This window comes from Thamnophis sirtalis, unplaced genomic scaffold (assembly GCF_051295495.1).
Source record: "Thamnophis sirtalis isolate CommonGarterSnake01/CBP01778 unplaced genomic scaffold, rThaSir2_p1.2 scaffold_3, whole genome shotgun sequence".
NCBI lineage: Eukaryota > Metazoa > Chordata > Lepidosauria > Squamata > Natricidae > Thamnophis > Thamnophis sirtalis.
The window spans coordinates 158,351,292-158,374,056 of record NW_028261383.1 but is presented as its reverse complement, the minus strand read 5'-3'; the positions used below and the strand labels follow the sequence as shown (position 1 = coordinate 158,374,056).

Sequence of the window (22,765 nt, the reverse complement as noted above, 5' to 3'; positions counted from 1 at the left end):
TGCCTTCAGGAATCTTTTGCTTCTGCAGCTCAGTTTTGGAAGAGATATGGGGAAGCCTTGCAGATCCCAGAGTGATAATGTATTGATGTTTGTTTGTTTGTATCCTGCTTCTATTATTTTTACAAATAGCTCAACGCAGCAAATGTATCCCACACACCTTCCTCCTTCTATTTTCCCATGACAACAACCCTGTGAGGTGGGTGGGACTGCGAGAGAGAGCAACTGGCTCAAAGTTTATGCAAAATCATACTCCACGTGTGATTTGCAAGTATAAATGTTCCTTTTCCCCCCTTTCTAAATAGGTATGAATGCAGCTGTGCGAGCAGTGGTCCGAGTGGGGATATACACTGGTGCCAAAGTATATTTTGTTCATGAGGTGAGTAGATGGGATGGTTCCCTCACTCGGTGATGTCTTTGTTAGCTTTGTTAAGCATTGCAGCTCTAGCTAAGAAAGGGAATTGCTGGCTTTGACATCTTGGCATTTAACACTCTTGCTAGCCCGACCTGCATAAGTGAGTATGGCATCAATATCTGAATTAATCCTAAGCTACTCAAACAATAGCGGATAGTGATGCAACCCCATTTTAATCTGCCAAGAGAGATAGGAATACCACTTTCAAACGTGTCAAACCACTTCTCCCATTTTTTCCCCTTGCCTATAGAAATTATGTTTAAGTTCAAAAAGATATAAAAGAATTCTGTTTTCTCCCAACATGTTTCAAATAACATGGCTAATCCGTGTGCATACCAAGAGTATGTCTGCACAAATATACACCATCCATAGAGAGGGGAAAGAGTTGTAACCTATCTCTTTTTTTCTAAAAGATATGTAATTTTCTGTTCCTGTATGGAGGTCTTCAGGGGTGGGTTCTGCCTGGCTTTACTGCTGGTTCGGTCGTGCATGCACAGTTCAGTTAAAATTGTTCTGCGCATACGCAGAACTCAAAACAAGATGGCGACAGCGGTGACCGGGAAACTGGTTCAGGGGTGTGGCAGCCTGGGGTTGCTGCTGGTTCCAGCACCCAAGCTGTCATACCATTACCGGTTCAGCTGAACTGGGCCGAACTGTTAGGAACCCACCACTGGAGGGTCAGAACCGAGGGCCACAGGAATGTAGCTTGGTGGGGCCATATCACTAGAAAGAATGGGGCATAGATGGAGAACTTGGCAGATGGTGAAACGGGCAAGATGCATATCGGGCAAATTCTTCAGTTTGCGTAATTGCATTGGGACGCATATTTGCAGCATTAACATGACATTAGTGTGTGCATGAGATTTTTGCTTCACTGTGTTTGCTGTGGACCTCTGCTGGAGCATGGTTGACATGGTTAGGCTTTAAAAAAAATATTTTAGAATGACAAGGAGAAGTTATTTACATCTTATGCTTTACCCCCAAACTCCCCCCAAAAATTCTATTGTTTTATTTAATGGATTGCAGTGAAATTTTGGTAATGTAGTCCTGGGGGATTTTGGAGGCCAGGGTTATGGTCTACAGATGACTTATTTCTGTTGTATTCTGGAAAACGTGGTGTATGTGTGTGTGTGCGCCCGCGCATGTGTCCCCACCCCCTTGGTGTCTTTTAGGGACACTGCTGAATTTGTGCCCTTCTTGTCTTTGGCTTAGCACTGAGCATATTTGGAGACCACATCAAATTGCCATGTCCATATTGCTGACGCAATGCTTTTGGCTTATGTTGTCCTAATTCTCGCACCAATGGTTTCTGGAAAACAGAATAGAAAGGGACAGCATGAATAGCGTTGTGTAGTGTTGGTTATGCCAAACTCGCTACAATCATGCCAAGAACTCTGATTCAGAATGCCTCTTGTTCCGTTGCTTCCTCTTCAATGTTTTCAGTTGCTAAAGAACGTCACAGGAATTCCACACCTTGGCCAAATCTGGCCCTGCCTTGTATTGTATTTAAAAGACATTTTACCTTGAGCATTCTCCTTTATGCAATTAAATTAGATGTCTTTTTCAATTCTTTGAGGTAGGCAAGGTCTAGGAAAAGGCTTGGCTGAGGCATCAGAAACATTCTTTATTCTGTTAAGTTATAATAACAAAATCTTTACGTTTCTCTCCTGCCATCTTCTACTAAACAGCATCAAGACAGTTTTATTTTCAGTTTCTTTTTCATGCTTTCTTCTGAGTAATCTTTTTAATAGGGTCCACCTTAATGGCTCCCCATTCCTTCCCCATTCCCAAGATTAGTTCTACCTTCCTTTTCAGTATCTCACCTTATCTAGCTAATTTTCCATAATCTATTCTGCCTTTTGTTCCAGGGTTACCAAGGGCTTGTGGATGGCGGTGATAACATTAAAGAAGCAACATGGGAAAGTGTATCTATGATGCTGCAGCTGGTGAGTCAGTTTGGCTTGATTTTCATTCTTCCAGACTCATGTTTGAAGTGACAAAGAGCTGTCTTCCCCACCAGAAGTGATGCTCAAGCTAAGATATCCGAAAGGCCTTTGAAGCTCAAGTGGAATGAAGATATAACATAGTTTTGATGTCTCCATGATATTTAGAACTATAACTCCCAAAATACCCATTGACTATGGTAAGGGGGAAAATCCAACATTAGAAATTATGTTTGGTCTGGACATTTTACCCCTATAAATAAATACCCAGGCAATGCCGGGTAATCAGCTAGTTAATTATAAAAGGAATCACAGAGACCAGCAACTATTAAGATGTTCAAAATATAGATAAGCTCCCAGATCCTATATGTTTTGCAGTTGTGCATCTGCCAAAAACCAATATTTCAAGTCCCTAACTTTTTTTGAATCTCTAATTTGTCTGCAAGATTTGAATATGTGTGACTACATGATGGTGGGGGCCTATGTTTGTCAAATTACTTAGTGGCTTAAACTGTTTTATTAGGATTATTAGCTGCTATAATTCTTTATAAGTATTTCAACACGGACTGGAAAATCCAGCTCCTAAAGAATATATAGCAGTGTAGTTTTTCAACCCAGTTGTTGCTAACAATGAGGCTTGATAGAGTTGAAATAAAAAATACGCTCTATATGTAGGTAAGGAAGCCTTTGCCAGACTCCATGTTGAGGATTAGTAGAAAGCTGATCACCCAGGCAAATACCTGTTTGACCTTGCACAATTAAATCCCTGTAGAGCTTTCTCCCAGTTCATTTTAACCTTCTACCCCTTACAGTAATAAAGAGAAAGGACAGTAATACGCAATATAATTGGAGCAATCATACCTGTGTGATTTTTAAGAAATTAAGTTATGCATTTCTGCATTACCTTCATAAATGTATGAACTTTAAATATGATCATTCCACTCACATTCAATAAACTTAATCAAACAGAAGATAATTAGATCTATCTCTTCTAAAGGGATCGGTGCCTTGAGATCATTAGAACGTCGTGACCTTTGCTTTGGTTGGGATCACTGGCAAGGTCGAGCTTCTTAAATGTAATGATACCATCTCAGCCGGGGTCACAATGAATGTCTTGAGGCCTAAAATAACTTGAAATTGGAGATAACCTTTGCCTGCAGCCATACTTGCATTGGTGGGGAGGAAAGGCTGTTTGGATTTAATAAACAAGAATTGCAGAGGATTCTGTTCCAGTTAAATCTCTCGGTTGCTATCCAGACCCTGTACTGTGGCTGGAGACGCCGAGGATAAATTTGTCCACAGATCATTTAGCCAATGATATTTACAAGCATTCTTATGCACTCTTGGATACTGCTCCACCATTTGCAATGAAGATTTCAGTGATCATGAAGATGCTTTACATTACAGGTCAATGTAATGGATTTGCAAATGAGAAATATAGCATTTTATACAGAGTGAAGATAAGCCATATTTTTTCATTTTCCTAAAGTATGAATTGCAAATTAAGGTAATGTTGTGATGAATTCTGTAAAATATTGGTTTGTTGACACTTAACACCAAGCCATCATTATCATCTTCATTATCATTACCACTGTTATCATCATATTATTATTGTGGGGTCCTTGGTGCTCTCTGAGCTTGGTTGTTTCCTTGCAGACATTCCAGTACCCAACTAAGTAACATTATCAGTGCTAGAAGGGAGTGGGTTTTGTTCTCTACTTATATGCAAATAGCTTGCACTATCAGTGCTCCCTTCTAGCAATGATGCTGATGTTACCTATTGGATGATGAACATCTGTAAGAAAGCAACCAAGCTCAGAGAATAGCAAGGTCTCCGCAGTTCAACCCTGAGCTACAGATACTCTCTTCTATTAGTATTATTATTGGGTTTTTAAAAATGTTATTATATCATTGTATTACAGAATTTGCAAGATGTTGGCTTGGTTTATACTTAATACCAAGGCATATTATATAATTTTTATTTCTGCTTTAGTGAGGTCTTAGGTATTAGCAGTATATTTGTATCAGACCATTACGAATTATTTAATGAACTATGGTTGGAAGAAAAAACCTGGATATGTGTGAACTATACAAAAAAACCCCTCCCTATTCTTGGAGAATCCTGGGATTCTATTTTTGATAGGATGAGAAAATCCAAGAGAAAACTGAATGATTTTGTAGAGAGTAAGGAAAATGGCTTTAGTTGAGATACCAGGAACCATTGCCTAGACATCAGGAGCTGAAACGGTTTTAAGCCAAAATAATAAAATATCATTTGAGAAAGTTTTAGGCAGACATCTTCTTAATTCATTGAACAATAAGGAGGAAGAGGTACAGCACAATCAGACTTGCAAGATTCTGTTAATATAGTCAATCTCAATAAAAATAGTTTTACTATTCCTTCATTGGCCTAGGACTAGATAGTGGAACCTGCAGATCAGTGGTGGGTTTCAAAAACTTTTTGAACTTACCCTGTGGGTGTGGCCTCCTTTGTGGGAGTGGCTTGCCGGCCACGTGACCTGGTGGGAGTAGCTTGCCAGCCATGTGTTTTCTCTCGCTCTCTTTCCTTCCTTTTGCCTCTTTGTCCCTTTTTCCTTTTTTTCTTTCATCTCTCTCTCACTTTTTCTTTCTTTTTTATTTCTTTCTTCCTTTCTCTTTCTCTCTCTGTGTGAGTCTGTGTGTGTGTGTGTTTGTGTGTGTGTGTGTGTGTGCCAGTGGTAGGTTTCAAAATTTTTTGGAACCTCTTCTGTAGGTGTGGCCTGCTTTCCGGGTCCACTGGTGGAACCTCTTCTAACCGGTTCGGTAGATTTGACGAACCGGTTCTACCGAACTGATGCGAACTGGTAGGAACCCACCTCTGCTGCAGATATACCTGGTCTTTCCTAGCACAATAGAGATCACAAATGAATTCCTTGAATTGAGTTTCTGTTAGCTTTCTGGAGAGACATCCAATAGTGTTCATATGTCTCCGAACCAAAGATCTTAAGAAAATAAATTAAAATATATACGTGGAATATTTTTTGGTGAATATGAGGGGCTTCCTTTTGATCATAGCAGCAACCACATTGTCTCCCAGTTCACACTCCACTTTGTCTCCTTTCAGGGGGGCACAGTAATCGGAAGTGCTAGATGCATGGACTTCCGCAAGCGGGAAGGACGCCTGAAAGCTGCTTGCAACCTGGTAAAGAGAGGAATAACCAACCTATGTGTGATTGGTGGTGATGGAAGTTTGACTGGAGCAGACACTTTCCGAGCAGAATGGAGCAATTTGCTACAGGAGCTGGTTAAGACAGGTACCACAGTTATGCAAAGGCAAGTTAAGAACTGCGGTCAAAAGTAAATATAGATCAGATTCAAAAATGTGACCTCCCTGCTGCAATTGGATCAATTTTTTTTTGCCTTGCTTGATCCACTTAGTTGCAGATTTGGACATCATTGCCTTTGCCTCGCTGATTCACAAGTCCTCTTTAAATCACGACCCTCTCACTTCCGCTCTCTGACGAGAAGATAAAAGTTTTACTCACACAATCTGATCTGGCGGGTCAAGGGATAGGCAGTGGCTAGAATCAGTGGCTCAGTAAGGCAGATTAGGAATATTCTCCAAATTTCCCTGCCCTGATTGGGAATATTAGCTTAGCAGAGATACAGGTTCAAAATGCAAGAGTTCACATAGCAATCTCTTAGGAATAATTTAAGCCGAATAGCTTTTTTCCAAGAGTTGCGCTGTGAGCCGCAGGAAAAAATGCAGTTGCCTTACAATGTTTTGAACACATTTTGCAGGCATCGCTGTGGACTCTGAATCACATTTTGCTCTACAAATTCACATTTCTGGACATTTCTGCATCTCTGAAGGGTTCCCACTAGACTAGAGCCACAGTTTGTGTGCTGTGTTGTATTCCAAACTATGTGCTTTATTGTAACTCTGAGAAAGCCAACAGTGTCTTTCCATATCTTTATATCTGTGCATGTTCCTCTGTAATTCAGGATTTATTTTCATTTATATGCTGCCCTTTTCCCCGAAGGGGACTCAGTTCCTGAGCCAAATTTTTCTCCTTTGTGGCAATTCTTAGTGTAAAACAAACAGGGTAAAATGCTGCTTTTCCAAGACCCGGCCTACAGAGAGTGGTTTTTCATCCCCCCCCCCCCCCCGCCTCAAATGAAGAATGAAGAGTGACATTATTATAATTTCTGCTGATATTAATTGGGTCTCCATTCTCTTTAAGGGGGCATCACGTTAGACGAAGCCAAAAAGTCCAGCTTCCTGAACATTGTTGGCATGGTTGGTTCTATTGACAATGATTTTTGCGGGACTGACATGACCATTGGTACAGATTCTGCTCTCCACAGGATAATGGAGATAGTGGATGCCATCACCACCACTGCTCAAAGGTAAAGCCCATAGAGAGTGCATTCCACCATTTTGTAATATTCCTCAAGAAACTTGGAGATATGGTATTCAAGTATGAAGGGGGGGGGGGAACCAGAATCAAATCAGCTATGAGAAACAGAAACGTTTTTCTCTTTGCTATGCAACAGAAAAATAAACAAGGCCAGAAAGAAAAAAAGTAGGCAGAAAATAATATTAATATCTGACTGTCCTATTATAGGCTGAAGATGCACTTGCCAACTTGATTGACAAATAGTTTATTATAGAATAGCAAGCAGTCATTAAAAAAGTAAATAAAACTTTCAAAATAAGAAACAGCACATTGGCTCAAGAATCAGTCAAAATGTACAAATCACAGAAGTAGAATTTTTCTTTTTAATATTCTGCAGAAACTACCTACATTTATTCCTGCTTTGAGCATTATGAATATAGGAATACTGCAAATAAATGTGTTTTATGGTCACTGTCAGTATTTTTACTTTGGTTTTATTTTTCAGCCATCAGAGGACATTTGTGCTGGAAGTGATGGGACGTCACTGTGGGTAGGAAAATGTTTTGTTACAATGAGATTAGTTTAACGTGGAAAAGATTGCCCTAAAACTATTAGATCATGATTACTAACACATGAATAATGGTTGTGTGAATGGTCCAGTCTTCTTGCTTCTACCTCCGTCTAGGATTTAATATTAATTCCTCCAGTTTGGCATAAGAAGATAATTGGAATATCTTTCTTGAGTTTTAGATTAGGGGGTCACCAAAGTGTAAATGTGGTTAAGCTTGACTACAATTATTACAATCAAGACAGTTTTTCTAAATTATGATTTTGAGGCCAGGTTATTTCCACTGATTATAGTTAAGAGTAGTCACAATTTTTCTGGATTCAGGCAAACATGAAAATGTCACTTTATCAAAAATAGATTTGGAAGTTTGTTGCTTGTGAAGAAAATTGAAAGAGGAATAGGTCAGCCCAACACTTGGGTGTTGAAAGCAGAAAGCTGTCGGTTTTCTTTGGAGAAGATAAGAAGTACTATATTTTTTGCCAAGTCTTGCTTTAATGTGCAGTTCAAGAGTGGATAACCTGTTGTTTTCCAAATATTATTAAATAGCAATAGCAGTTAGGCTTATATACCGCTTCATAGGGCTTTCAGCCCTCTCTAAGCGGTTTACAGAGTCAGCATATTGCCCCCAACAACAATCTGGGTCCTCATTTTACCCACCTCGGAAGGATGGAAGGCTGAGTCAACCCTGAGCCGGTGAGATTTGAACCGCTGAGCTGCTGATCTAGCAGTCAGCCTGCAGTGCTGCATTTAACCACTGCGCCACCTCGAGCATCCTTCAACATTGGTCTTTCTAATCACAGCTGCTAAGAATAGCACCCCAGCAATCTCTGGGAGACCACAGCTTCTAATCTTGCTGTTTTTTGAGATAGCACCTTCCTATCTTGCAGTTTAAGTTGCTAGTTAAAGTCTTGCACAATGATGGTAACTTCTCACATTCCATTTTTTCCACTCCTCTCCTAGTTATCTAGCCCTTATCACGGCGTTGGCAAGTGGTGCAGACTGGGTTTTCATTCCAGAATCCCCACCAGAAGATGGCTGGGAGGATCACTTATGCAGAAGGTTAACTGAGGTAATCAAAATAGGAAACATCCAAATTTGAAAACTGGTGACTCATCACCAAAGCAATGGAAATATCAGTGGAATTTACTTCTTAGTAAGTAGAGGCATACCTCGGAGATATTCTGGATTCGGTTTCAGATTACCATAATACAGCAAATATTGCAACAAAGCGAGTAAAACATTTTTGGGGTTTCCCGAAGCTCTACAGCATGCACACTGGGTTTCACAATCAAAATCTCATCTTAAATTTAATCTCATTACATTTTTAAAACTCTTAACAAAATGAGAAAATAAAAAGAGGAAAGAAACATATTTCTCACAAATTTCATTTGACCTTCTTTAAAGATTCCCTTCAAAATAAGCTACTATGACTTCTTTCAAGCTATGATTATTTTTAAAAAAACCAATGCTGTTTTATTTCTGTGTGTAAAAGTAATCTGTGCCTCTACTAGTCAGGCGGACATAATAATGAGTTATATCAAAGTCACTGGGGTATCGAAGGGAATTCCAAAGATAGCTCTTCCCTGCCTTTGTCTCAACAGGGGGCTTCTGCAGGCTGATAGATCCCATTTCTCCAAACCCAAGACTGAATCCCATTTTAAAATTGACCTGTATTCCTTCCTTTTCTTGTAGACAAGAACTCGAGGCTCAAGGCTGAACATCATTATTGTGGCTGAAGGAGCAATCGATAGACATGGAAAATCCATCACTTCTGAAGACATTAAGAGTGTGAGTGACTCAAGGCTGGTTGTGGTTGACTCATTTCTTGCCTAACACTTCAGTGGGAGACAAAATTAAACTATGTGGGATGTCAACCAGTGGTGGGATTCAAATAATTTAACAACTGATTCTCTGCCCTCCTGACCAGCTGGGTAGGCGTGGCTCGGTGGTCATGTGACCCTGTGGGCGTGGCCAACTCAACTCACTCACGTTGATGGGCTCTTCGCCTTAGCTGTTACAATGTAATAAATTAACCAGAGAGGCAGTTTCTGTAAACTGGGCAATAAAGATTAGGCTAGAAACAGCACCAGAAGGTTTCCTTCCTGCCTTCCTTACAGGATTAGCTCTGTAAAGTGGGAAAAAACAAAATGAGATTTCTTCCAACAACCGGTTCTCTGAACAGCTTAGAAAGTTAACAACTGGTTCTCCTGAATAGGTGCGAACTAGCTGAATCCCACCATTGATGTCAACTGTGTGAAATCTTATGCTTTGGGACAATTAAAAGACCCAGTTCAGACCAACAGGCAAATTAAGTGAAATTTTAACTAGTTTCTGTTATTATAAGATGCGTTTAGAGAGTGCAAGTAAGATCTAGTATTTGAATGCTTCCCCTTCAATTCCAAAGCTCTTAGCAAACCAGGAAAGGTTTCCTTCTTGTTTTTTCCTCCCTTTCCTTTCCTCCATGTTTCCCAGCTGGGGAATTCATTGCAGGTGAAATATAATTGGCTAAGTCATTGGGATTTCCAAATGTTAAGGGCCTGTGGACACATTTCACTGTAGCTGCTACAAAATGGCTCCAATGCAAGTACTAGTCACTGAAGACAAGTCAGTTCCCGTCCCCCCAAATAAATAGATGTCTGGGCCTACAATAGAATTTGCAGAAGGAAAAAATAATGATGTTTAAGAAGCAGACAAACACACAGCTTCCAGGTAGCTTCCCAACCTTGCCACAGCTGTATATGCATCCACAAGCAAACCAGCCAGTATCCCTTTCTTCTTCCTCCTCTCAATGCAGATGCTCCCCATAACCCAACTCTCTTGAACACATGCAACTGCAAACAGCTTGTCCAAAAGAGTTTAAAATCTTGAGAGCTAGAAACTTGATTTGAGGGGAAGAATGTTGCGATTCGCATGATTCTGGGGACTACATTCCACTTTTGATGCATTAATTGTGGGATTTTGTCAAAAACTCCAATTACTGTATTTCTCTTCCTTCTCCAGCTGGTTGTGAAACACCTGGGTTTTGATACAAGAGTCACCATCCTAGGACATGTGCAGCGTGGTGGGACCCCCTCTGCCTTTGATCGTGTTCTGGTAATCATCATCACCATCACCATCACCATCTTCTGTTCTAAATGTGTTTTCCCGATGCTGTATTTATTAAGTTTTGGAACCCAAAGCAGGCATTTAAGCTTCTTAGTCCTTTTGATTCCTGTACTCATAGGCTGCCAAAGTTTTCAGATGAGAAAATGGGGTTCCAAGTAACACCCCCCCAACGAAAGGAAACTCCGAGGCTTGAAGTTCCTCAAAGTTCCATTTTATTAGAGATGTCATATTGGCACATCTGGGAAAATCTGTAAGCTTCCAGGTTTTCCCCACCCAAACGAAAGGTCAAATCCCTGCCCAGTACACACATGTCCGTCATATAGTCCAATCAGGCACTGTCCCGACTGGAGATGCCTCCTAGTCATGCCCTTCCAGGTGCAGGCAAGGTGTCCTTGACTCTCTGAGAAAGGAATGTTATTTTGACTATATGTCTCCCATATTGCATATAATCCTCCCTCCCATTTTCCCACAGCATTCAATGTGGCAGGCCGGAAGGCCCAATGTAAAAGGTGGCTTCCAGGCATGACAAAATGAGCCTTTCCAGAAATAGAAAAGATCATTCAGACTGTAAAACAGTGGGGACAAAAAGAGGAAGGACCTGGGATCTTTCTAGGACAGTGATGGCAAACCTTTTGGATTCCGCATAGCAAAATTTCAGAAAAAGCCCACCTTTGTTGGTGTGTCACCATCACCCCTGAACAAAAGGAAACAATTCGCTATCTGCCCCCACCCATCTGCCCACCCAGACCACCCTGAATAGCAGCACTCAGTAGCAATGCCAAGGGTTGGGCTTGAGGTTCAGGCCCAGGCCTCGACTGCAGCCCTAGCCCCACTGCTGCCACTCAAACAGGCCACCTCATGCCATTCCCTAAGGCAGGCGCACCTTCAGGAATGGTGCAATTGCCCCCATGGCCCAGCACTCCCCCGAACCTGCCGTGTGCTTCCCCTTTCTGTTGTTAAGCCGCTGCAGCCTTACCTGAGGCTGTTCTGGGTCTCATGAGGCCTTCGTTCTTGAAGCAGCTTTGGAGAATGAGCTCTTTCATGACCTCCTGCAGCTTCCCCAACCCACATGAAAGGAGGCCCAGCTGTAAGGCAATTTTCAGAGGCCCATGAGGCTATACAAGATCATGACTTCTCTCCCACAACATTCAGAGGGTCCAGAGGCCCTGTAAGAGCACACCCTGCTCTTGCACAGCCTCCTGAGTCTCTGAAAATCATGCAAGAATAGGGCATGCTTTCTTGGATAGTTGTTAGATGTTGCTGAATGCTAGCTGTCACCCACAGTGATGTGGTATGTCACCTTTAATACACATGTCATAAGTTTGCCATCACAAGAAAAGTTAAATGTGTATTGTTTCCCCCCTCCCAGTTATTGTTAAGGCTTTCCCGACTTGATTAGTTGTTCTAATCACCAAACTGCCTTCTAATAACAAACAGAAGTTTTTCTTCAACAGGCCTGGAGTAAAAAAAATACAGCTACTTAGAGAAGAGACAAGGAGGTGTAGGCTTGCTTTGCTACCTTCCCCTTTTAAAAATGTTGTCAGAATTAAGAGAATCCCTGTGTTCTGACTAATTCTTGATCATTTAGTATAGGCAGCAGTTCTTCATAGTTATTGAAAAACCTCACTCTGTATGCTCAGAGGGTCAGTCTTATTTATAACCTTACATTTAATGCTTGAATTTGGCACTGAACATGAGTTCAGCTGTATTTTCCTAAAATATAATGAATTTAAAAAAAAAACATTTCCTGGGGCAAAGAGCTGTGAGGTTGATTTCCTTTCCTTTCCTCCTTTTTGGAGTGTGAAAACAATCTCAGTTTGGAAAGTGCAGGGCTATAGGATATAATTATATACAGTATAATATTTAAGTAATCTTATTTTCCATACTGCCATCAAAGCTGCAGGCTCAAGGAGGGGGGAGCGCGGGGAGTTATAGCAAAACACAATCACAATCCTACACCTTAAAGAAATACAGGTGTTAGTGTGACAGCCTGAGTTGTCCGCTTGAGGAACCAGGGTGCCTTCATAAAGCTGTGAAAAGTACTGGAGTAAGCAGGGAAGGCCTCTCCTGAGGCCAACCTACCATCTAGATGGGGCTGCGAACAATTATGAGATAACCTGGGATGAAAATCTGGGAAAAGTCCCAATTTAAAGGAAACCCCTCCCTCCTTCCTTCCTTCCTTCCTTCCTTCCTTCCTTCCTTCCTTCCTTCCTTCCTTCCTTCCTTCCTTCCTTCCTTTCTACTCTCACAGGGAAGCAGGATGGGTGTGGAAGCTGTTATGGCTTTGATGGAAGGAACTCCAGATACCCCAGCCTGTGTTGTCAGTCTGTCTGGTAATCAGGCCGTCCGCCTTCCTCTTATGGAGTGTGTTCAAGTGGTAAGCATTTCTCTCCTCTCTCACTAATCTGTGGGAGATTATTTTACCTTCCTTCATATATAGGTGGGTTCTGTTGTTTTTAACAAATCCTTTCTCTTTCTGAATGATTGCAGTTTCTCCAAAAATGGTACATTCTACTGTACTTGGAAGAAGGGCCTAGGCTATTATATAGTAAAACTGCTGAACAATTTGCATAATCCGCACAATCTTTACCAGCCTTCAAAAAGCCAGATTAAGGAAAGCAATTTTAAAAAACTGCTTGTAGAAAAGCATCATGATCATCATTATCTAGTAGTGGAAGAGCAACAAAACAATCTATCTGTTATATCATTCAATAAAACCTGAAGCTTTACTTCTTTGCATAGATTTAATAGTGTTTTGCACTTTGGCCAAGCCTAATTTTGAAATATAGATAGTCCTTGATTAACGACCACTCATTCAGTGACCATTGATGGAGGTGCTGAACTAGTGGCACTTAATGACCAATCACTGAAGTTGCATCCCTGCAATCACATGACCGTGATTCCAGCATTTGGCAACTAGCTTCCACTTAGAATGGTCGCAGTGTTCCGTGGTCACATAATAATCACCATTTGCAACCTTCCTTGCCAGCTTCCTTCAAGCAAAATCAATGGGGAAGTTGGTAGGGGAGGTCGCAAGTCATTCTAGTAAGGTGCTTCCCGTCTTCCCTCACTCTGCAGAAGCCACTCCCTGTCCAGCTGTACTGCCTCACTGGCCATCCTTCCCTTCAAATGTATTTGCAGCCTTCCCTGTCCGGTACTTGCTGGCCTGTTTATCAGCCACCTGGCATTTGTGACTTTGGGCTATTGACTTTGCTTGTGGGAAGCTGGCAGGAAGTTGAATGACCCGTGAACCTCACTAACAACAATAGGAGTGCTGGGATTGCTGTCTCTAAATGGTGTGGTATGGTCACGTGATGTCGCTTTTTACAACCACATTGCTTAGTGATGAAAATTCTGGTCCCAGATAAAATCATTAAGCGAGGGCTGTCTGCAGTTGTGCCACCAAGACAAGAGAGGCCCATCTACTGTATCTCTAAAAATACCAAATCGTCTCCTCTTCCAAATTTCTTCTTTGAGTAAACGATGGAACATTTTACAGACGGCGGGCAAGTTCTGAGGGTAAAAATCAGGTAACCGTTTCCCCTTCTTTCAACAGACCAAAGATGTCACAACAGCGATGACTGAAGGACGGTTCGATGACGCTCTCAAACTCAGAGGAAGGTGAGGCTTAGTTTGAACAGGAAGGAAGGAAGGAAGGAGAAAACAAACGATGGAAAAGAGAAAGGGGTCAACAGGGAGGAAGAAACAGGAGGGGTGGCTCAATTTATTTTAGATTTTGTCCTGGCATGTGATGTCAGAAAGACTATCCCTAAGTCACAAAATATCTGAAGCATTTTCTTTATGCACAGAGCTATATTTATATTTCAGATTAACTTGGAAGAGTAAAGTTTCATACCCCTCTTCGTGATTTCCCGGTGGCTTCATGGACACATCTCTGTAGTTTCATGTGAAGTCCATGCAGCCACCAGGATTTACTGTTGCCTTTTCAAGGATATTTTTCAACCTTTCAGTGTAGTCTTGTTGGTCTCCTGACCAAGACTGATTCAGGACCACATTGTTTGCTTTTTGAGATCAGTTAAGTTTGGCTACATGCCATTCCCAATGCGCTCTGTGTGTGTGTGTGTGTGTGTGTGTGTGTGTGTGTGTGTGTGTGTGTAAATGGGGAAACAACAATGCTCAAAATGTTCTTTCAGCTGCAACGCTCATGGCTGATAAAATATACATAATGTCATAATTTTCTTGTTGCCCACAGGAGCTTTATGAATAACTGGAATGTGTACAAGGTCTTGGCCCACGTGCGTCCACCCTCAGCTAAGGTAATGTTTGGGATGGGAGAATGCATAGCAGGCAAAAAAAAAACCCCAAAAAAACCTACTGCTCAATGGCAGAACCCAACATTGCCATCTTAGATGTGGCAGTCAGAAAGATTTGATTCCAGATGACGTGTAAGTCCTTTCTCTGCCTGAAAAATCTGGAAAACTGCTGCTGGTGAGAGAAAACAAATAACAATAGCCTTAGCGCTTAGACTTATATACCGCTTCACAGTGCTTTACAGCCCTCTCTACAGAGTCAGCCTATTGGCCCCACCTGGCTCCTCATTTTACCAACTTCAGAAAGAGGGAAGGCTGAGTCAACCTTGAGCCAGGCAGGATCAAACTGCTGGCTGTTGGTGGAATTAGCCTGCAATACTGCCTTCTAAACACTGCGCCACTATGGCTCACATATATGATCTAGAATGAAGCTGGGGTTCTAGAAAATTTGTATTTTTGTATTTCCTTTTGAGTATGAAATGCCCTGTTTAGAATGGCTGAATATGCGCCCATTTACTTGGCATTTGGATGGAAGATAGAAATGGAAAAATAGACACCTTTTCTCCTCCACTCCCTCCACTTTCTGTTTGACAGAGTGATATATTATGCTATAAGGAAGTATAGGTATCTGCTGCTCCCTGTTGTGGCCCGCCAGCAGCCAGCGGATCTGGCAGCAGATTCGGACAGTGAGGAGTCTGGGGAAGGCTCTGATGAGGGCTCTGTGTCGGAGGCAGAGAGGGGGCCAGAGCTGTATGCCAGCTATCAGCTGCCTTCAGAGTCAGACATCAGTGAGGCAGACAAACGGCTGGAGCCTGTTCCCAGTGTGCGCATGCATAGAGTTGCCAGACAGGAGTCAACTTGGGAGTAAGCGCAAACAATGAATGGCCCCTCCCAGAGGAAATAAAAGAGGAGCGAAAGAGGAGGGAAGTTTGCAGGGGACAATTAGTTCGCTAATTAGTTTGTGACTCTGAGGCTCCTTGCCAACTTCTGCAGATATCAGCCTGTCAGCTCTCCAAAAGCCAGATAAGGTCTGTGACCGTAAATCCTCCTTTGAAAGACTTTTCCAGCTGTAAATGAGCAGAATTCACAGTAAATTAATAAAAGGGGTTTTTACTGGGACAAGAAGTTTGTTTCATGCTTTTGGGAAGCCTCGGTCAGAATATTCCCCTCTGGGAGCTTGGACAACTGCAGCCATTCCCAATTGATGATATTAACATTTGATTCTAAACTGAGCAGTCTGGCTGGGTCTTTGTGGCTGCCAGGTTGGTTCCTCCAAAGGAATCCAAGACCAATAGTTCTTTGAAGGGGGGGGGGGGGGAATGTGTGCATATATTGGAAGCCATTTTTTTTTACCTTGGTCCTTTTTTTTCCTTCCAGAGTGGCTACAATTTGGCAGTGATGAATGTAGGTGCACCAGCCGCAGGCATGAATGCAGCTGTGAGATCCACCGTCAGAATTGGCTTGATCCATGGACATAAGATGCTGGCTGTGCATGATGGGTTTGAGGGCCTTGCTGAAGGAAAGGTAATTTATTTAACCTGCCCATCCATTTCTCTTAGAATGGTGTGGCCACTTGTGATTCTCAGATTTTTTTGCTTTGCAACCCCAAAACATCCCCCAATGGGTTTCTTAATTCTGTAGCAGAATGGCCAGTTGTCAGCATCACCATTTTTTAATTATGTTTCCCCAAAAAATAAGAGTAGAGAACACATATTTATAGTCTTAAAACATCCCAGCCTGTTCCAAGGAACAAAAATGGAACATTTTGCCTTAGGATCAAATAAGCTAAAAATCAGTTTCCATCAAAAAGCCAAGGAAGTTTGTTCCTTTCTTAAAGCATTCTTTTTTGAAATATATTTTTGTTAGAAAATGTCCATAAGATTTTAAAATAATTATGTAAACATAAAAAGAAAAGTAGAAAAAAGAAAGTAACATGAAAGAATAAAAAAAAATCTAAATAACAAAAAAGGTAAAATAGAATAGAATAACAGAGTTGGAATGGACCTTGGAGATCTTCTAGTCCAATTTCAGCTCAGGCAGGAAACCCTATAGGTTGCTTCTCTCCTTGGTTAGTTTCCCTCCATTGCTCCTTGTCCTGCCCTCAAGTGCTTTGGATAATAGCTTGTCTCCATCATCTTTGTGGCAACCCCTGAGATATCACCAAAGAAACACCTATTAATCTTGTTGCAGCAATTTGAACTACAGTAATTATCATTTCATCCTCCCGAATAACAAATCACAAGTCTCTTCCCATAAACTGACCTTTTTAATCAATAAATTCCCAAATCACCAATTCATATTTCTCAATTTCAGCAAAAAGTCCACAAAGGATTTCCAGTCTTTTATAAATTGCTTTTAAATTACTGTTCCCCAATCAGAAAAATCACTTTAGCCATTTCTGCAAAGTTTGCCATCTTCACAAGCCATTCCTCCATTATGGATCTTTCGTATTTCATAATAGCCTCACTGCAGTTACCATGTATAAAACTAATCATCCATGAGCCTTTTCTAATTGACTGTCTGCAGGTCATACTAAGAAAAATTCCAATTTCACCTAAATACTAATTTTTAAATACTCTGCATCGCCATATGAACTGTATTTATGTCCCATATCTTTTTGCTTTCTCCCAAGTCCATCATGCATCTGATAACATTCCTTCCTCTGTACACCACTGTGTGGCTGTCGAGCAGAAGATCGTAATAATTGTGTTGCTGAGCTATGAAATTCTTGCCTGCCCTGCTTTCTTTTTTCAGATTGAAGAAATAGGATGGGCAGGAGTTGGTGGTTGGACTGGAAAAGGCGGATCAAACCTTGGAACAAAAAGGTATTTTGAGGGGACAGAGGCTTCAGAATAACTAAACATACTTAAAAATAAATCAATATGTTGAACTATTTTCTTCTGATATAAATTGAAGCACATATTACGAAAAGCCCCAAATTTAAAAGAGTTTAAAGAGAGGTAATATGGTAAGACAGTGGTTCCCAAACTTGGCAACTTTAAGACTTGTGGACTTCAACTCCCAGAATTCTCCAGCCAGCAGAGGTCTGCTGGCTGGAGAATTCTGGGAGTTGAAGTCCACAAGTCTTAAAGTTGCCACGTTTGGGAACCACTGTGGTAAGATAAGGAGTGTGGGGTGTCTCAGGTGGGAGAGGAAAGCCCAGCACAGACTTCATACAAGTGTCTTTCCTCTCAGAGACTGAAAAACCTGCTTGAATTGGGGCGGATTTTCAGCTCCTAAGTGGAACCTCCCAAGGCCTCCCCTATTTTAAGGCACCTAATGACCTATGACATCCTTTTACAACCACACCCAGGAGCGCCAGGATTATGGTCATTGAGCAAAGCAGTCACATGATGTCTCATTTATTGACCGTTTTGTTTAACAACCAAGATTCCAGCCTTAATTGTGACCGTAACTCAAGGACTATTAGCACTGGGAATAACTGAAATCCTCCAAACACGTCTTATGCTGAGACAGATTGGTCAGTTCTCCGATGAGGGTGACTAAGAAGCTTCTGGGTTAATGGAGAACTTTCTGGTACTTTCTATGAGTGAATTAAAGGGACTGTTTGTAGGAGGATCATTGGTAGATTTTATTGATTTTTTATGTTTGATCATAGGACTCTGCCCAAGAAATACTTTGAGGAGATCAGCAACACCATTGCCAATTTTAACATCCACGGGCTGATTATCATTGGTGGTTTTGAGGTACGCCTGTGCAGAGTTCAGCTATTCGATCAACTCACTGATCTTATATAGGATCAATAGGAAGATATAGCTACCGTGTTTCCCTGAAAATAAGACCTTCCTGGGTAATAAGCCCTCCCTGAAAATATTGCAATCCGGCAACAGCCATGAGTTGACCACGCTCGCCGCCTCCTGTACCTCAAAAATAATAAGACCTCCCTGAAAATAAGGCCAAGTGCTTATTTTGGGGGTCAAAAGAAAATATTTTTGGGGAAACATGGTAAATGAGATCATATTCCATTGATCTCTTTCTTCAGGCAAAATGTGTTTCACTGATGGTTGGGAAAAAAACCCATCGGTCTGACATCTGCATGTTAAGCCAGCTGAACAAGGGAAAATATGTTCAGAGCTTATTTTGATGCAAATCTGATTCCGGGGACGAATGATCATGGGAATGAAGTTCCTTTGTTATCAGTAGAAAGCAAAAGGGAGGAGCCGGAAGCTTTAAGAGGATGATGCTTACAATCTTGGGGTTTTTGAGTGCAACATTTGAACAAGTTTAGGAAGTTGGATTCCCAGTTGGATTACAGAAGTGAACGCCGACTCATTTTTCTTCTGTTTGGTAGGCTTTTACTGGCAGCCTGGAAATAATTGAAGGGCGGTGCAAATATGAAGAGCTTTGCATCCCGATCTGTGTGATTCCTGCGACTGTTTCTAACAACGTTCCTGGTTCCGACTTCAGCATTGGTGCAGACACAGCCCTCAACACCATAACAGCAGTAAGTGCTTTGTTAGCATCCCAGCTCCAGCTCAGGAAAAAAAAAATCACCAAGGGCAGAATCTTACCGGTGCTTAAATTTGCATTTTTGAATTGAGGAATAGTAGTGTTTCCTGTGTACAGGAACCGAAACAGATCCTGAAGAAAGAAAAAGACCTGATGTTCAAAAAGCATGAATATTGTTTTGTTTATTTTGAGTTTCTAGTCATAGAGGATACAGGTTTAGAGTTTACCATCTGCAAGTTTTAAATAGGCTGTAGGAATCTGAAAATAGCAATAGCAACAGCACTTAGACTTATATACCACTTCACACTGCTTTACAATCCTCTCTGAGCAGTTTACAGAGTCAGCCTATTGCCTCCAATATGGGTCCTCATTTTACTGATCTTGGAAGGATGGAAGGCTGAGTCAACCTTGAGCTGGTCAGAATTGAACTGCTGGCAATCGGCAGAATTAGCCTGTAATTCTGCATTCTAACCACTGCGCCACCATGGCTCTTAATTCTTTTGAAAGAAAGCTGTTCCTAAATCTGGAGAGTACTAATCCTAGTAATCCTAGGTCAAACTAAATGATCAATAAACAATGAACAACCTTTTAGGCAATTTCATGCAATTAAAATTCATGAGGTGGTATTGCTCAGTGGCAGTTTGCATTTTGCATATGGAGCTGCACTTGGGGCACTTGGAAAGTTGCTCCTAGATAGACAAGAGATTGCAGGCATTGGTACCTGTCTCGATATACATATATATACATATATACATATATACATATATACATATATACATATATACATATATACATATATACATATATACATATATACATATATACATATATACATATATACATATATATATATATATATATATATATATATATATATATATATATGCATATATATGCATATATATGCATATATATGCATATATATGCATATATATGCATATATATGCATATATATGCATACATATGCATACATATGCATATATATGCATACATATATATACATATACATATATACACATATATACACATATATACACATATATACACATATATACACATATATACACATATATATATTAGGCAGGCTTAATGGCTACGACGTCTGCCTAAGATGTAATATAGCACAGGTTCGAATCCCAGTAAGGGTATGGCTAGCTGATGAGAGCTAAATAGCTTGAAATAGATCTATACTAGTCTCCCTTTATTTATTTATCAGCAAAAATACAACATATGTGTGTGAGTGAGTGTGTGTGTATGTGTGTGTGTGTGTATGTATATGTATGTTATATATGGGTAGTTCTCGACTTACAACAGTTCATTTAGTGACTATTTGAAATTACAACAGCACTGGAAAAAGTGACATGTCTTTTCACACTTACAAACACCATGGGCAGTGTGCCCATGGTCATGTGATGAACATTCAGATGCTTGGCAACTGACTCATGTTTATGGCCTTTGCTGTGTCCTGGGGTCATGTGATTAACTTTTGTGACTTTCTAGCAAGCAAAGTCTATGTGGAAGCCAGATTCACTTAACAACTGGGTTATTAATTTAACAACTGTGGCAAAAAAAGGTCGCAAAATGGGACAAATTCACCTAACAAATGTCTCACTTAGCAACACAAATTTTGCACTCCATTGTGGTCATAGTTGGTTGAGGATTACCTTTATTTCTACCTTGCACTGGTCTAGATACACACACCCCACCCAAATTCTCTCTTTTATATCCCCTTCCTTCAATATGATCATTGTATGTTTAAATGAAGTCTTAAGAAATAAAAACTAAGACTGTGGAATCCGTAGTGGAGCTTGGTTGTTTGCTTGCAAATGTTCCATCACCCAACTAGGTAACATCATCAGTGCTAGAAGGCAGTGGAGTTTGCTCCCTTTTTATAATAGCTAAGCAAACTCTCTTCAGATGGTTCCCCCAAAAATATTTTCTAGCTCCCATTCAAAGCTTTTCTTTTTTCTGCCTGGTTTGTTTCCCTCCTAGACATGCGACCGCATCAAACAGTCTGCAGCTGGCACCAAGCGGCGGGTCTTCATCATTGAAACCATGGGAGGCTATTGTGGCTACCTGGCTACTATGGCAGGCTTAGCAGCTGGAGCAGATGCTGCCTACATTTATGAAGATCCTTTCACCATCCATGACTTGGAGGTGAACATCTTTTGCAGAGGCAAAAATTCGCTCTATAACTGCATACCTGGCGCTAGGAGGACTGCATGTGTTGTTAATCTGGGGGAAGAGCTGGACTGAGTATTTGGATAAGTGAGCTTTATTGGATCTTAGAAGAGCCCTGGACTTCTTGGTAGAGCAGTGGGGGGGAATACTAGAGGGAATGCATGTTATCAAGAAACATACTGCTATGATTATTTTACTAAGGTAATATGACACTCCATCCATGTGAGACTCTTAAGTGGCTGTCACATTTCCAGAACAGTAATAAAAATTAGAACACAGCAATAATGTCCCACTGCAAAGGAACAAGCATAGCTCATAAATTTAATCACACCCCTCACCCCAGGAAATGCATGAACAACTCTTCAAATCCTTAAGGCTTGCCCAAACAGCCAAATCTTAATAGTTTTGTCAAAATATAACAGGGCTGGAGCCCAGCTGGCTGTTGCAGAGGGGTGGGGGCAGTGATTGAAAAAGTGGGACCTAAGAGTCTCTGAAGATACTTCAGGTAAGACGAAAAGGGACTCTTCTGTTCCAAATCTTAAAGATGGGCAGAGATTAAAAGGAGACAGTAGTCAACAGATATTCAAGTCTGGTATCATGAAGGACTTTAAAGGTGCAGCCAATACCTTAACCTGTTCCTGGAAACCAACTGGTAACCAGGGCTCTTCTTGGAATGGAAGAACAAGTCACTTTGTACCTATAATTGTTTGCATCCTGTTGCAGTTTCTGAGTGATTCAACAGCAGCCCCCTGTAGAGCTTTTGTAGAGCACATTTCAGTCATCCAGACAAGAAGGGATAATCGTATAAATGCCTCATCCAGGCTGGGTACATCAAACGGATCTATATAAAAGTCCTCTCGGTTCTAGCTATCACTGATCTTCAGTCCATGAAAACCCGCAGATAACAAACTAGTTCACCAAGGGAAAGCACAACTCTGTCTGAAGTCAAAATAGAATATTTTGTGGGCTTTTGCATCAAAAGCCACTTAGTCATGTTGGGATTGGCCTAAGCCTGTTCTTTCATATCCCATCCTTCACAACCTCCAAGGTATTAAAATAGACTCTCGACCCCATCTCCAGTTTTGATGTGCTATAAGATGCTCATCCACTTTCTCAATCCCCTCCGCCCCCCCACAACACACATATATACTGATCAACATATTTTGCTGTGAATATTAAACCTCTAATGTAACTGTAGTTGTACTTGCAAAACTATTTATTAAGAGAGATAAATGGAACAGAACACATTGGCTGTTTCACTGTGTGATTTGCTTTTCCAGCCAATCTGATAACATTGCTTGATTTCTGCACTGGGTGTAATTGTGGTTATTAGTTGTTCTTAAGAGAAATTATAACTTGTTGCACTTGCCTTTTATTTAGAGAGATGCAATATAATTTCCTGTCTCCCTCCAGAGAAGAATGCCTATTCTCATTAC

At 41.0% G+C, this 22,765-nt stretch overlaps 1 protein-coding gene across 2 annotated transcripts in view; it reads left to right on the top strand.

Moving 5' to 3' along the window:
* The window catches only part of PFKM (phosphofructokinase, muscle), a 47,727-nt gene that overhangs the window by 18,960 nt on the left and 6,002 nt on the right, over window positions 1–22,765 (top strand). For both annotated transcript variants that reach the window (XM_014070498.2, XM_087710570.1), the window contains exons 3-18: window positions 303–376; window positions 2,281–2,358; window positions 5,459–5,648; window positions 6,579–6,744; window positions 7,240–7,284; window positions 8,263–8,371; window positions 8,995–9,090; window positions 10,303–10,395; window positions 12,659–12,784; window positions 13,964–14,028; window positions 14,621–14,684; window positions 16,056–16,202; window positions 17,433–17,503; window positions 18,298–18,385; window positions 18,991–19,143; window positions 21,141–21,305. In XM_014070498.2, coding sequence (XP_013925973.2) covers window positions 303–376; window positions 2,281–2,358; window positions 5,459–5,648; window positions 6,579–6,744; window positions 7,240–7,284; window positions 8,263–8,371; window positions 8,995–9,090; window positions 10,303–10,395; window positions 12,659–12,784; window positions 13,964–14,028; window positions 14,621–14,684; window positions 16,056–16,202; window positions 17,433–17,503; window positions 18,298–18,385; window positions 18,991–19,143; window positions 21,141–21,305 — 1,730 coding nt within the window. The remainder of the gene's footprint in view (window positions 1–302; window positions 377–2,280; window positions 2,359–5,458; window positions 5,649–6,578; window positions 6,745–7,239; window positions 7,285–8,262; window positions 8,372–8,994; window positions 9,091–10,302; window positions 10,396–12,658; window positions 12,785–13,963; window positions 14,029–14,620; window positions 14,685–16,055; window positions 16,203–17,432; window positions 17,504–18,297; window positions 18,386–18,990; window positions 19,144–21,140; window positions 21,306–22,765) is intronic.